We start from the raw sequence: 14,787 nt of genomic DNA on the forward strand, positions 1-14,787 counted from the left end.
CTTAATAAGGGGACTGCAGCCAGAAAGAAATAGTGAATGATTGGTGCTCAGTTTTGACACAGACTTCCGTGACTTTCATTTATTCAGAAGCATGAAACAGAAAGCCCCCCTCCCCACACAAAATTCGGCTTGACACGAAAGCCTGCTTTTGTGTGGAGCCGAAATTTCATGCGTGCACACTTCTTCTTTCTCTTCCTCCCTCCCTCCCTCCCTCCCTCCCTCGCACCCACAATGTCCTGCATTCACTCACAGGAGTCATGGCAGAGGCAGTCCAACCGCCAGGTGAGATAGGCTTTTGCCTGTGGTGCCATTGTCCCGGGGGCGCTGTCGAGGCCCCGAGAGGATGGCGCCATCCCCACCTCCTTCTCCTCCTTTCTGGGCCTTCCTGCAGGGGGTGGGGCCTTGTGGGGGGTGGGGCCTCACGGGGCGGGGCTGTGGGGGGTAGGGCCAGTCTGTGCGACTTGGCAGCTCGCTGTGAAGCATTTGCTCGGTTCTTTGCAGACGAAGTCGCTTTGATCCGCTCTGGTTTGGACACCATATTAACGGCAGTCTCCGAGGATGTAACAAATGCACCTGCTTATCCTATTTTGATGGATTCATTTCAATTGGTTCAGCCTGAGGATGTGGACAAGGTGCTTGGAGAGGTGAGGGCTACCACATGCATCCTAGACCCCTGCCCATCCTGGCTGGTGAGAGAAGCCAGAGGGGGATTGGCCGAGTGGGTGAAGGTGGTGGTGAATGCCTCCCTTCGGGAAGGCATTGTTTGAGTGAGCCTTAAATTGGCTGTGATCAAACCGCTGTTGAAGAAGCCATCACTGGATCACACTCAATTGGACAGTTATCGGCCTATTTCCAATCTCCCCTTTTTGGGCAAGGTCGTGGAACGTGTGGTGGCCGCACAACTCCAGGCATTCTTGGTAGATACTATTTTCTAGATGCGGCGCAGTCTGGCTTCAGGCCGGGGCATGGTACCGAGACAGCCTTGGTCCCCTTAGTCGATGATATACGCCGGGAGCTGGACGGGGGGGGGGGGGGGGTGTCCCTGCTGGTTCTGCTGGATCCCTCAGCGGCCTTCAATACCGTTGATCACAGTATCCTTCTGGGGTGTCTTACTGGAATGGGACTTGGAGGTTTTACAGTAGCTCCGATCCTTTCTGGAGGGTCTTTCCCAGATGGTGTTACTGGGGGACACCTGCTCGGCCTCACAACCATTGACTTGTGGGGTCCCCCAGGGTTCAGTACTGTCCCCCATGTTGTTCAACATATACATGAAGCCGCTGGGAGAGATCATCAGGAGTTTCGGGGTGCGGTGTCATCTGTACGCAGATGATATCCAGCTCTGTCACTCCTTCCCACCTGTCACTAAGGAGACTGTTCAGGTCCTGAACCGGTGTCTGGCCGCTGTGTCGGACTGGATGAGGGCGAACAAATTGAAATTGAATCCAGATAAGACAGAGGTCCTCCTGGTCAGTCATAAGGCCAAACAGGGTATAGGGTTACAGACTGTGTTGGACAGGGTCGCACTCCCTGAAGACACAGGTCTGCAGTCTGGGTGTTCTCCTGGACTCATCGCTCAGCCTGGAACCCCAGGTCTCAGTGGTGGCCAGGGGAGCATTTGCACAACTAAGGCTTGTGCGCCAGCTGCACCCGTACCTTGGAAAGTCTGACTTGGCCATGGTGGTCCATGCTCTGGTTACATCCCATTTGGATTACTGCAACGCACTCTACGTGGGGCTGCTTTTGAAGATGCCCGGAAGCTCCAACTAGTACAACGGGCGGCAGCCAGATTAATAACCGGAGCGGCTTACAGGGAGCGTACTACCCCCTTGTTAAGCTAGCTCCACTGGCTGCCAATATGCTACCGAGCCCAATTCAAAGTGCTGGTTTTGACCTACAAAGCCCTAAACGGTTCTGGCCCATCTTACCTGTCCGAACGGATCTCCCCCATGAGCCTTCTAGAACTCTTAGATCATCAGGGGAGGCCCTGCCCTCGGTCCCACTAGCCTCGCAGGTACGGCTGTTGGGAACGAGGGACAGAGCCTTCTTGGTGGTGGCTCCTCAGCTGTGGAACACCCTCCCCAGCAACATACGGCAGATGGCTTCAGGAAACATGAACATAAGGCTTCAGGAAAGCCTTAAAGACATGGTTGTGCATGCAAGCTTTTAATGAATGAGAACATGAACTTCACATGACCTGTACCAAGACTTATGCTGAGGATTCTGGATGAATTTTAATCTTGGATATGTTCAAAATTTTATATAATGTGATTTTATTTTGTAATAGTATCTGTTTTTATATGAATTGTTGTTTTGTACACTGTTTTTAGGCATTGAATTTTTGCCTATTTGTTATAAGCCGCCTTGAGTCCCCCTGGGGAGAAAGGCGGGGTAAAAATAATTTAAATAAATAAATAAAACATGACACACAAATGTTTTGCCCATTGGATGGCAGGTAGCCAGCTAGTAAGCCAATCAAAGGGGAAATCAACCCCTGCAGTATTGTATCATTTGTTGTAAACTTACCAATTCATCTTCAATAGTTTTGTTTAGATTGTGAAATCTCACATTATTTTCAAATCATTTTACAGAACCCTCAACTGTGGTACCCCATGTGTTTTCTAGACATCCTTCCTCATGTACTGGTTTCCACAAAGTCTTATAATCACAAGCACTTGCTGATTCATGCATATGCATCACTTGAATCTGAGCAATAATTTTCTATAGTCACCCCACCCATTGTTTTTTACAAACATCTTGTTGTTACCATCTCCAGAGTTGATTCCGTGCAAACTCAGTTGTCATTATAGCACAGGGGCCTCTAGCTCTTAGAATAAAATTGATTAAGAATAATTTACCCCTTTCCCTTTCTGTTATTTCTATCTTATCATTTTTTTCTCCCTCTCTAGTGGTGAAGGAGCGAAGCTGAAAAGTAGCAAGCCCTTAATCTAAAGTTCGAGACCAGAATCCAGACTCATATCCTGCAGAAAATTGTGCTTACTGGAGTAACCAACCTTCCCATATTTCATGGGAAGTTCTATATTTCATATTTGGGGTCTTCCTGGCTCTGGCATTCTCTGCTATTTGTCCCCTATATTTATAAGAGTATGTAGAGACAGGGAAGGAGAGAGAAAGAGGAAAGGAAAAGAGAAGAAGGGGAAGAAGAAGAGAGAAGAGAAATTCACCATGTTCCCACAAACATTTCATCCATAACACTGTCATTGTTTTGATAACTGAAGGTTAATTCCAAGAATATTTCCTGGAGTGACACCGCACTGTTAAAATGTACAAAATATAGTACAACTACATTTCCCTTACATTCAGGGCTGAATATTGGTCACTCTAGTGCTTACAGAACATCCATGCCTCCTTTGGGTTTGCCTCAAAAATTAGGCTTGCTCTATACTGTCATATATGATCCCAGATCAAAACAGATAATCTGGGATCAGAAACTGGATTACATAATAGCGTAGATGGGGCCAGACAAATTTCCACTTATAGGAATTTTGTGCATTTCAGGATTATGTTCGAAGCTGCTATGTTAACTATTTCAAAGTGGATTCTAGGATTGTCTGTAGACTGTTTTTAGAAGTGTCAAAATTGTTTTGACACTTCTAAAAAAAACTTTGTATTGTTTTCATTGGTTTATTATTTGTTCATTGTCTCGGGCATCCTTGTGGGCTGGGATACAATACAGAATGCTTTCCTTAATGAATAATAAATAAATAAACTCAAATTCCACCCCCAAAGTTAACTTCACAGATTCAAAAAGCAGGTTTGACCACTGAATTTACTAGAAGAGATGTTCTCCTAATCATGCCTGCAGGGGATCTTTAACATGAAAATCCCCCTAACAGTGGTATAATCCCTTAAAACAACGGTGACTCTTTATTTATATAACCAAATAACAGGATTAACAAGTTCAAAATCAGGAACTAGTAAAACCTGGTGAAGAAAACCAAACAAAGCAACTGCAAATATTAGTTTACTAGGAGATCTCCTTTTTTGCAGATCTTCATAAGCAATTGACGATTTCTAGTTATCGTCCCTCCCCCAGTACTGTATGCTTATTGTTTTCTAATTTGGCTCAATACAACTTCATGATATAGATTAGACAGAATGTGAATTAAGAAAATATAGCGGACACAATGTGCGATGATTCACTGGTGTGGGCAGGGCCTTTTGGATTCTCTGACATAGGGCTCCTTGCCTTCCCAAACTACATTTCCCAGAATTTTGTGATTTCTCAGTGCTTTCCTCTCCTAATTGTGAGAGGCTATTCATTAAAATAGGAAAGACAGCCTTTTGGGTTTGCTTTGCTTCCTTGTGCTGAAAATAAAACTGACTTTGGGAGTTTTCTGAGGTTTACAAATTTCAAATAAAAAGTATTGGATAGGTTTCGATTCTTAAGTTTTTGGCGTGGGCCATAACTGTGTGTCGGATATCACATTGTAAATACAAATTTACGGTGACTAACAAAAAAATTGCACACCCTTATTAATGGACACTACAAAAAACCAACAGAGAAACAATTAAAAATCACTAAGCTGCCTCCTCCCCCACAACCACCCAACTCAAAAATAATAAAGAGATTAAAAGTTGATTTTCCACAATTCAAACAAAAGACATCAATGTAAAGCTGTAATAAACTAAGCATTACCACTTAACAAAAGTTTAAACTTGGGCTTAAAATTCAAGCAATAAAACTCAGTCTTCAACTTCTGCAACTTTTACCGTTTTGAGTTTCACATTTCCAATACACATTGCTGCCCTCCTAGAAATTTTTATCTGTACATATCTTTATTTTAAAATCCTTTAAATCAAGATGTTATATATCTTTAAATTCATTCAGATTCCATCCTAAAGCTCCAACTCAATAGTATCAGCCATTTTAACCATACATTCTTAGAATTGTTATTCTTTCATCTATGATTAAAGTAACATTTTATACATTTACCAAATCAAATGTTCATCATCCAAACACAGTTTGATCTCATATTCAGAATTTTTCTTTTACAAAATCATCCAACTTATTTTTTTTCCAACAAGTATTTATAAATAAAAATACATACATAATTTTTATTGATTAACCCTTAAGGCCATATCACCATACCGAACCAAACAGCAAAGCTAACAAGTGTTTATGATACCAATGATAGCCCTTTGAAGTCCTCTTACTTGTTAATTCTATATTGATAACACAGAACAAAATAAAACTTTATTTTTGCATTATAAATGAAAACACACTTTTATAGATCAGCTTTTTATGCTAAAACCGAATATGTATTCAGTTTTATGGCAGCACAATTGGTTTATGAATACTACCATCCCTCAGGTTTGATAGATTTTATGTATATTTCAGAGATGTGCTGGGAACAGTCAAACAAAAAATCTTCTCTATTGTATATTTCACTGATATCATGAATATATATAATCACTTTAATAAGATTGTATACAATTAGACCACTACTACAAAATTAACCATCAAAATAGTTGTAAATATGGTTTTCGTTTGTGTAATTTATCTGGTCCATCATTATATGACATCCAACAGTAATCATGCTTTCATTCCAGAAACCTTGGTAACTTTTTTCCATTAGTGGGATGTCTTGGTGGAATAATTTGCCTTGCTCGTCACTCACTGCGCCAAATTTTTTGGGAAAGAAATTAAGGTGTGACTGTAAAAAATGCATACAACATCCTATTTTCTGAACGGCATCAAGCATCTTTTGAACGCCAGCTTTGTAAATGGAAAATTGTGATTGCCCAGAAAGTTTGACAAGCCCATGTGAAAGTCTGCCAAGCTTCTCTTTCATCACCATTGAGACTCTTTGAAGTTTGTACCCAGCAAAACCACCCAAATTTGGGGCCCAATGAAGATTCATTCCTTCAATTTTTTTGCACTGATCTTTGAATATTTGTTTACCAAGTACTGAAATCCTGCAGAATTAGCTTTTCCCATTGCTTTCACAAAGTTCTTCATTAAGCAAAGCTTAATGCAGAGAGGTGACAAGAATATATTTGCTATTATCAGCAAATGTATCAAATTCGATTTCATCTTCAAAAGACTGAAGTCCACCCAATGGAGGCACTGGAACTGGTAATGAGGCATCATGAGAAACTGGGAAAATCACAGGGGAAAGCCTGAACCCTCACCAGAATTCAGGCATCCCCGTGTTGGGAAGTGCAACACTCACCACAATTGCTCCAACGTGTAATCAGTAGGCTTGAGCAATCCATGAAAAAAATGTTTCTAAACTCGCTTCAAAAGTAGGGGGTGCTGGCGCTTCATTTCTGAAACTACTTCCGAAATTTGGCCCAATTTTTTTTCAAAACTTAAGAATATTCGGAATATTCAAAATTAATTCGTTAATGGTGGATGCGCATGTGCATTGGCCAAAAACAGCAGGTGGGGACTTTACAGGACTCTTCCGCCCTCATTTTTTGAGCTATCCTCTTCAAACTTAGTACAGCAGTAGAACACAGTTAACACTGCTAGCTCACAAAAATTCAAGACATTTCCCTTATCCTCTGATTTTTGGCAAATTTTCGTATCTTTTATAATAAAACCATTTTTAATAATTGCAGAAATCTGTTCCTGGTTTGAAAGTCTTATTTCCAGTTTCATTGGGTTGTCTTTACTTTGAAAGTCATTGTTCTACTACAGAAACTTTGTTTTTGTGGCTGAAACTTTGTTAAATTGGTGGACAGTGTCCCAGGAAACCATATGTGCTATAGCACCATGTCCCTTGTGCAAAGACAAAGTTCAGATTATATGCAGTGGGGATATATATTATCATCCTTCCCCTCCTCCTCTTCTTCCTCCTCCTCCTTTTGGAGGAGGTTTGCACAGCTTTGGAGAACTTTTGTGCAAAAGAGGGAGAGAAAGGGAAGCCAAGGGAAACTTCTTCTCCTTTTCCCCCTCCTCCTCCTTCCTTCCTCCTTTATCTCAGATTATATGCATTGGGTGCTCATATAATCCAGTTTAAATCAGATAATCTGGAATCAGATCCTGGGATATAAGGCAGTGTAGATCTTCAACACTCTATACCAAGATCTGATCCCAGATTATCTGCTTTGAATTGGATTATATGTCCACACTGCCAGACAATCTGGGATAAGATAATCTAGGAGTGAATTTCTTCTGATGGGGCTTAGCCTGCTTCTAACCAGGAGGGGAGGGAACTTGCTCAGGACTGGGACTTATGTCACATACACACAAATATAGAGCAAATGTTAAAAGGAAAAAAACATAGATTTGAAATGCAACCTTTTCTCTTCCCAGAATGAGACTATTAATATTATATATATACGAGGGTTATCCAGAAAGTTCATTACGTTTTGGAATTAAAAATAAACAAAGTATAGAAGAAAACATTTACCATATTCAGTTGAAAGCCAGACCCAAATACCAGTTATCACCATAGTCCCCATTGAAATCTAGGCAGTTATCATAGCGATAAAAGTGTTTGGAAAGCCCTCCTCCCCCAAACATTCCTGCCTGGCTTGCGTCCTGAACCCGGCTGGCTTCCCTCTCCTCAGCTGCGCATGTGTTGCGCTCAGCTTTCCCCACGATCTTCCTGGATTGCTGCGACTGGCCACAGGGAGGCAAGGCAAGCCCAGGCTAGTCTGCATCTCCCTCAAACCAAGTTTGGGTGATTTGAAAATGCACTTGCTTTGCTTCCGACAAACATCCGACTCCATTAGAAAAATAGGCTATCGCGGTTCGATATTGCGGGATATAAACAACTGGATAACCCGCTTCAAAAGTTGCTTCGAAAGCTACAAAACAAACAAATTAGATCCGACATACATAGGAATCGAATTTTTTTCCCAACCCTAGTAATCAGTAGTGGGAAGGCTCTTACTTCTTCCTTCGTCCCTCTTCAATCCCACTAGCGCCATTTTCCTTTTAGCTGGCAGCAATGGGAAAGGATAGGGGTTGGTATTTGGGGCCTGTTCAGTGGTGACTTCAGCATGAATGGACAGTGTGGATGTTCTCCTGCCACAGTGGCAACATGGGGTATTCCTACTGGAGCACAATGAGGGGTGGAAGTGGCATTTTGCATGACACTTCCACCCCACGTTTTATAGCTGTATTAAAGGTTATTCTGGGGTAAAACTCTGATACATCTCAGCCAATTCTGCCTAAGGGCTCTTCTACACATGCTGCAGAATCCGGAAGCTATCAGCCAACGGAAAAAAAAAATCTCAAAGCAAGCGGATATGATGGGATTTCTGCTGAAATCTTTAGAGGGTGGACCTGAGCTGATGCAACAACTCTACCATCTCATTGTAGGTGACTGAAAAAGTCGCAGCAGACTTCTAGAATGCCACCGTCATCACCCTTTATGAAAAAAGGGGAATGAACAGACTGTGAAAACTATTGAGGTATCTCCCTTATAACCTCTGCTGGGAAAATCCTCGCAAGAATCCTTGCAAACCACCTTCTACCTGTCTCAGAAGACTCAAAATCCCAGAATGGCTTCTGCCCCTCCAGAGGAACAGTGGATATGATCTGCACTGCACAACAGCTCCAAGAAAAATGCAGGAACAAAATCAACCTCTATTCATGGCATTCACTAACCTTGCAAAGTCATTTGACACAGTGAATCACAGTGCTCTCTGGACCATCCTACAAAAAATGGGATGCCCTGACAAATTTGTGAACATCCTGCAGCTCCTCCAGGATGGCAACAGTCTTGGACAGCAATGGCTCCCGAAGTGACCCATTTAAGATGGAATCAGATAAGGGCTGTGTTATTGCCCCAACCTTATTTTCCATCTTCATTGCTATACTTCATCTTGTTGATGGGAAGCTTCCCACCGGAGTGGAAATTATCTATCAGACAGATGGCAAGCTATTTAACCTCAGCAGACTGAAAGCTAAAACCAAGCCCACAACATATGTTATAGAACTCCAATATGCCAATGATAACATTCAGCATTCAGAAGACCTACAAGCCACTCTAAACACCTTTGCAGAAGCATACGAGAAGTTCAGCCTCTCACTGAACATTGAGAAAACCAAAGTGCTCTTCCAACAGTCACCAGCCAATTTCTCTGCAATGCCAGAAATACAGCTTAATGGTGTACTGTTAGAAAATGCTGGCCATTTCCGCTATCTTGGCAGCCACCTCTCCACAAAAGTCAACATTGAGAATAAAATACAACACCGCCTGAGCTCTGCGAGTGCAGCATTTTTCTAAATGAAGCAGAGTGTGTTTGAGAACCAAGACATCAGTAGGGATACCAAGTTGCTTGTTTATAAATCTATTGCCCTCCCAACCCTGTTATACGCCTGCAAAACATGGACTGTCTACAGATGTCACACTGGAACGATTCCATCAGTGTTGCCTCCGAAAAATCCTGCAAATCTTTTGGGAAGACAGATGGGCCAATGTCAGTGTGCTAGAAGAAGCAGAGATCATTAGCGCTGAAGCGATGCTTCTACGCCATCAACTCTGCTGGACTGGCCATGTTGTTCGAATGCCGGATCATCGTCTCCCAAAGCAGTTACTATATTCCCAACTCAAGAATAGAAAATGAAATGCTGGTGGACAGGAAAAGAGATTTAAAGATAGGCTTAAAGCTAACCTTAAAAACTGTGGTATAGACACCAAGAACTGGGAAGCACTGGCCCTTGAGTGCTCTAGTTGGAGGTGAGCTGTTACCAGTAGTGCTGTGGAATTTGAAGAGGCACGAATGGAGGGCAAAAGGGAGAAACGTGCCAAGAGGAAGGGGTGTCAAGCCAAACCTGACCGGGATCGTCTTCCACCTGGAAACTGATGTCCTCATTGTGGAAGAACATGCGGGTCAAGAATAGGGCTCTGCAATCACCTACGTATCAACCACCAAGACACTACACTTGGAAGGCCATCATACTCGGAAAACGAGGGAGCACCTAAGTAAGTTTTAACTGCATTTTAGTTTAAATTATACTATGAGCCCCTTAGTCCAACACTGAGACAAATACAAGCATGCCAACATACAGATTCCCACTCAATTTAATAAGCAAAGCATAAGCTCTGCCACTGATCTTTACAAATCATGTTTCTTGATAGAGAGTGGAGGAGCAGAGGCTGTGCAGTGTTTCAGCTACATAGAAGAATTTGCATGTGTTCAGAGGCAAACATTTCTGAGGAAGAATTCTGTTTATTTTGTGTGATGACTTACCTTCTAGAGTCAGAACTTTCTGCGCTCATTTTCCACCAGATTTTCTTTTAACCTAAATATGATAATCTCAACTGAAGGAGACACTATGCCCAAATAGTATTGAGGCACTGGCTTTGTTAAAAGAGTGAAGAGATTTCACAAGAATCTGTCAACATTGGTCACACTGGTGAGAAATCTTTCAAAGCCCCCCCCCCCCAAGGAAACTGAGCCCTTGGTGGCATAGTGGGCTAAAGACTTGTGACTTGAAGGTTGGGTTGCTGACCTGAAGGCTGCCAGGTTCGAATCCCACCCGGGGAGAGCGCGGATGAGCTCCCTCTTTCAGCTCCAGCTCCATGCGGGGACATGAGAGAAGCTTCCCATAAAGATGATAAAAACATCAAAACATCCGGGTGTCCCTGGACAACATTCTTGCAGATGGCCAATTCTCTCACACCAGGAGCGGTTCAGGTTGCTCCTGACACGAGGAAAAAAAAACCCTTGCTCATTTGAATCCTTTAAAAATGTAGGGTGTTCTCTCCAGTCATTGGGATTTTATAAAGTAAAAAAATTGAGTGCTTGTAAGGTGTTTTCCGGGCTATATTGCCATGTTCTAGAAATATTTTCTCCTGACGTTTCGCCCACATCTATGGCATAGATACCTCACAACTGCCATAGATACCTCACAACTTCTGAGGATGCCTACCATAGATGTGGGCGAAACGTCAGGAGAGAATACTTCTAGAACATGTCCATACAGCCCGGAAAACATACAACAACCCTGTGATCCCGGCCATTAAAGCCTTCGACAACGCTTGTAAGGTGCTTTGACAGATTTAGATGTTTATTGTAAGTGCTGTTTTATTTAATTTTGTACAGTTAACAAAGCCTCCGATAGTCAAGTTGTTGGGAATAGCTGGAGAAGCAATTTTATTTGCTCTCCATTTATCTCTATTTTGTTGTTCACATTTGCACAGTAAGGTGTTCTGGAGGAGGAGGATGCTTAACTGGTTTTTTAGAATCTGGCACAAATGGCTACCGTATATTTGTTTGAATATTGGCTGTATACCTGTCAGCTGCAAATGTGTACAAATGAATACAGCATGACTTCTAATTACAGCATAATTTTTATCCTGTATTCTTACTTCTAATTACTGTGATGGCATGAAACCAATAGAGATATAGATAAACAGTAATGACTCACCTTTCAATAACTATTCAATGAGTCTACTCTAATTGGGATTAACTAATAAGCCTCAATATTGTTTTTGTTATGTACTTTCAAGCCAACTCCAGTTTATGTGAATCCAATCATAGGATTTTCTTGGCAAGATTTATTTAGAGAAGGTTTGGCATTTGCTTCTAACATTTCTTCTAATCCTCGTCCAAAGTCATCAGCTAGAATTCCATGGCCAAGTAGGAATTGAAACTCTGGTTTCCCAGAGTCTGAGTCTTAGACTCAAACCCCTTCTTCACCTTGCAATCTCTCAGGCCTTAACATGCTCTTTCTAAACAGTAGAGACAAAAGGGGTTTGAGATCAAGTGTAGTATCTGTTCTTATCTATTCAATATACATTCTATTTCTCTTTTTCTGGGGTGCAGCCATAGTCTGAGGAACAGGAGGTCTCTCCTGAAATAGTAAGGAATCGATACCAGGACCAGAGTTCCAGTGCTTTTTCCATTAACAGTATTTGAACATTTTTAACCGGTCTGACTCTAATGTCTTTTCCAGAAATATACAGTCTCTTCTGTCCTTGAAATCTAGAGCATTTAAAATCAGAATAGGACTTCACCTCTATAATACAGAAAGAAAAGATCATTACAAAATTGATTTTTAAAGTACTCTTTTAAAAAAGGAAGTTTATATTTTGTATATTATACTAATGATATAGATTGCTGCTTTGACATATTTTTCTTAGCCCTCTAAGAAAAAGAAACTGGCAACTTTAAAAAGGGTTACAAAGACATTTTTTAAAAAGACTTACACTGAAGCTTATTAGCAGTGGTTCTGGAATAGTAACCTGTAGGAATGGGGAACCACCTTAGAACTGCCAAACTGGCCCAGCATCCAAATTATGGTATGAAGGTTCCACAATTATACATAGACACACAGGAGAGTGAAAACAACTTACTTGATCCAATTTCTTTTAACAGCTTTACTCAGCGGTCAATGGATTGACAATACTGAATGGAAAATACTGACTACACAAAGATTTTACAGGCAGTTTATGAAAAGCTGGGGAAAAAACAGAAGTCAAAAGCAGTAATGAGAAATGTTGCTGCCAGTGGGAAACATTCATACTTTATGGTTATTTATGAAAGCATATTATCTATCTATCATCTATCTATATCTATATCTGTCTCTCTCTCTCTATAGATATATATATATTTATATATCTATATACCTTGTAGTTTGCTGGATTTTAATAAATAAGGACAACTTATAATATATAAAACAATAGAAACATTTATGCTACATGCATATCACATAATTTAGACATAATAAGTTATATGGCAGAAAAATGTAGATCTATGTTCGTCCAATTTTCCGGGACAATGCACATACACAAGAGGTGTCTATTCTTATCCATCTCCAGGCTACAAGTTTGTTGTTTTCTGAAGTCAATGCTCGCACAAATGTTTGGGATGTTTTGCACTGTGAGTTCCAATGCTTATCATCTATACCACGGCAACCACTTTTGGCAGGTTTTGCTTGTTTACACTTTGTTTCATAAAAATATTGTTTCACTGGGGAAGTGCCCATTTTGATTTCTCCCAGCACAGTTACCTGGTGTCCTCTAATGTCAATAGCTGAAGATTTGTCTGTCACCCATCTGCTTTCACTGTCACACACAGAATACTCCCCACGGTGGCTCTTAGTTTCTGCAAACCTCCTCCTTCGAGATGTTCGATTCATCACCCCAGAGCTACCAACATATTCTTCCATAAGATACAATGGTGGGGGTTCCAATGGAGTATTGTCACTCAAAAGGACCCTGGGGGAGCTGTAGTGCTTCTGCTGCCTCAATAATTCTGTTTCCATTGAAATAACTGTCTGGAAATCCAATTTCATATTTTCATTGACATCTATATCTGGTTCAATAATGTCTATTTTCTTCATTGTGTTTTGCACATTATTTTTTATATCTTCCATTTGCTTTGATGCCTTGTTTTTCAAAATGTCAGCTTGAATAAGTTTTATAATAAGGGAATTTAGTGACTCTTCTGGTAAACTCCTTTGATCCATGTTGGTGGATTGGATGCCACGGAGATAAGCAAGAAATATTACATAAAAAAAGATGGACATCACCTTGTTCACGTGTAAGATCTGAAAAAGAATTAAGAGTTAACTTAGAGACAACAAAATCATCTGACAAATTGAATCACATGTATAGTTTTGATTGCTTTTTCTTTTAGGTGCAATGTCAGACGTCCATTATATAGGAAAGGGATTCTTAAAATTCACATTATTCTATGGAACTATCTCATACAAAGTCACCAGCCCATCAGGTTCAACATTTCCTCACTGGGATGAAAATATTTCTTCAAGTCTCAGATTTGAATTACTTTCCAGGCTCGCTTTCCTCATATCCCCATAACGGAAAGTGCCAGAGATAAACCAGGAACACTGGGCAATTTTTGATGAACTATCCAGCAAATGCCAGTTGTATCTTAAAAAGAGTAAACGTTTTGGCTAGGAACTGGTAATGTTTAAAACAAGAAGACATGCTTCAGATCCCAGAACACAGATTATTTATACTTCGTTCAATCAATCAATCTTGTTCAGTAAATTTAAAGTATGTTGGTGAACCACAGAATGAAATATAAGGAGATCTTTGTTCAATTTTCCCCTTTGTTCAATTTTCTTCAAATAATTGTTGGAGAGACAATGTTTTCAGAGGTATTACCATATCCAATTGCATCATATATGTAAACTTAATGAATTTGCACATCTGATGAAGTGGCTTATCTATCAATAAACATTTTGAATGATCACCCTCAAAAGGTGAAACTTCTTCCTGACTGTTTAACAGTAGTTCCTCACTCTGTAATGGGGGGGGGGGGGGGTACTTAACTCTTTGTCAATGTACAGTCTTCCTATTTTTTGGCAAACAATGTTTTTAACATGTTTTTAATTATGTGACAAAACAGGCTCTTCTGTGTCCAGATCAGACCTACACAACATACAACCCACAGGTCACATATGGTCCCTGATAGGATTCCATGTGGTCTGCGACCTACCAGGCCACTGCCCTGCGAGGCTGTGAAGTCAAACCATGGACTATGGAGGAGCTTTGGCTGCCCTTTCCATTTCCCCCAAGTGTGAAACTCCTGAAGTGTTGAGAAGGTGCCTCCCTTTGTCATCTCCTTTCTGCCTCCCCACTCCCACCCCCCACTATTTTTCTGCCTTCACAAGATGGGAGGTGGGGAAAGAAGTCACCCTTGGAAGGAAAGTGAAGGAAAGTGTCCCTTCCAAGGCAGCACAAGAAAGAGGAAGAAAGGTACTTTGTGCACCAAAAGGTTCAAAAGGAACTTACTACTCAGTGCTGCCCACATCAGTCGAGATGAAGATAGGGGGGGTGGTTATGTGAGGAGGAGGATCATAACAGGATCTGGTTGCACAGTGAGGTGAGAGTC

General features: G+C 41.2%; 1 protein-coding gene across 6 annotated transcripts in view; it reads right to left on the reverse strand.

Annotated features, from left to right (window-relative positions):
• Positions 1-12,290: 12,290 nt before the first annotated feature.
• Positions 12,291-14,787, reverse strand: part of ntf3 (neurotrophin 3) — a 67,435-nt gene continuing 64,938 nt past the window's right edge. For all 6 annotated transcript variants that reach the window (XM_008111343.3, XM_062981996.1, XM_062981997.1 and 3 more), the window contains one exon: positions 12,291-13,477. In XM_008111343.3, coding sequence (XP_008109550.1) covers positions 12,680-13,477 — 798 coding nt within the window. In that variant the 3' untranslated portion in view covers positions 12,291-12,679. The remainder of the gene's footprint in view (positions 13,478-14,787) is intronic.

This window comes from Anolis carolinensis, chromosome 5, assembly GCF_035594765.1.
Source record: "Anolis carolinensis isolate JA03-04 chromosome 5, rAnoCar3.1.pri, whole genome shotgun sequence".
NCBI lineage: Eukaryota > Metazoa > Chordata > Lepidosauria > Squamata > Dactyloidae > Anolis > Anolis carolinensis.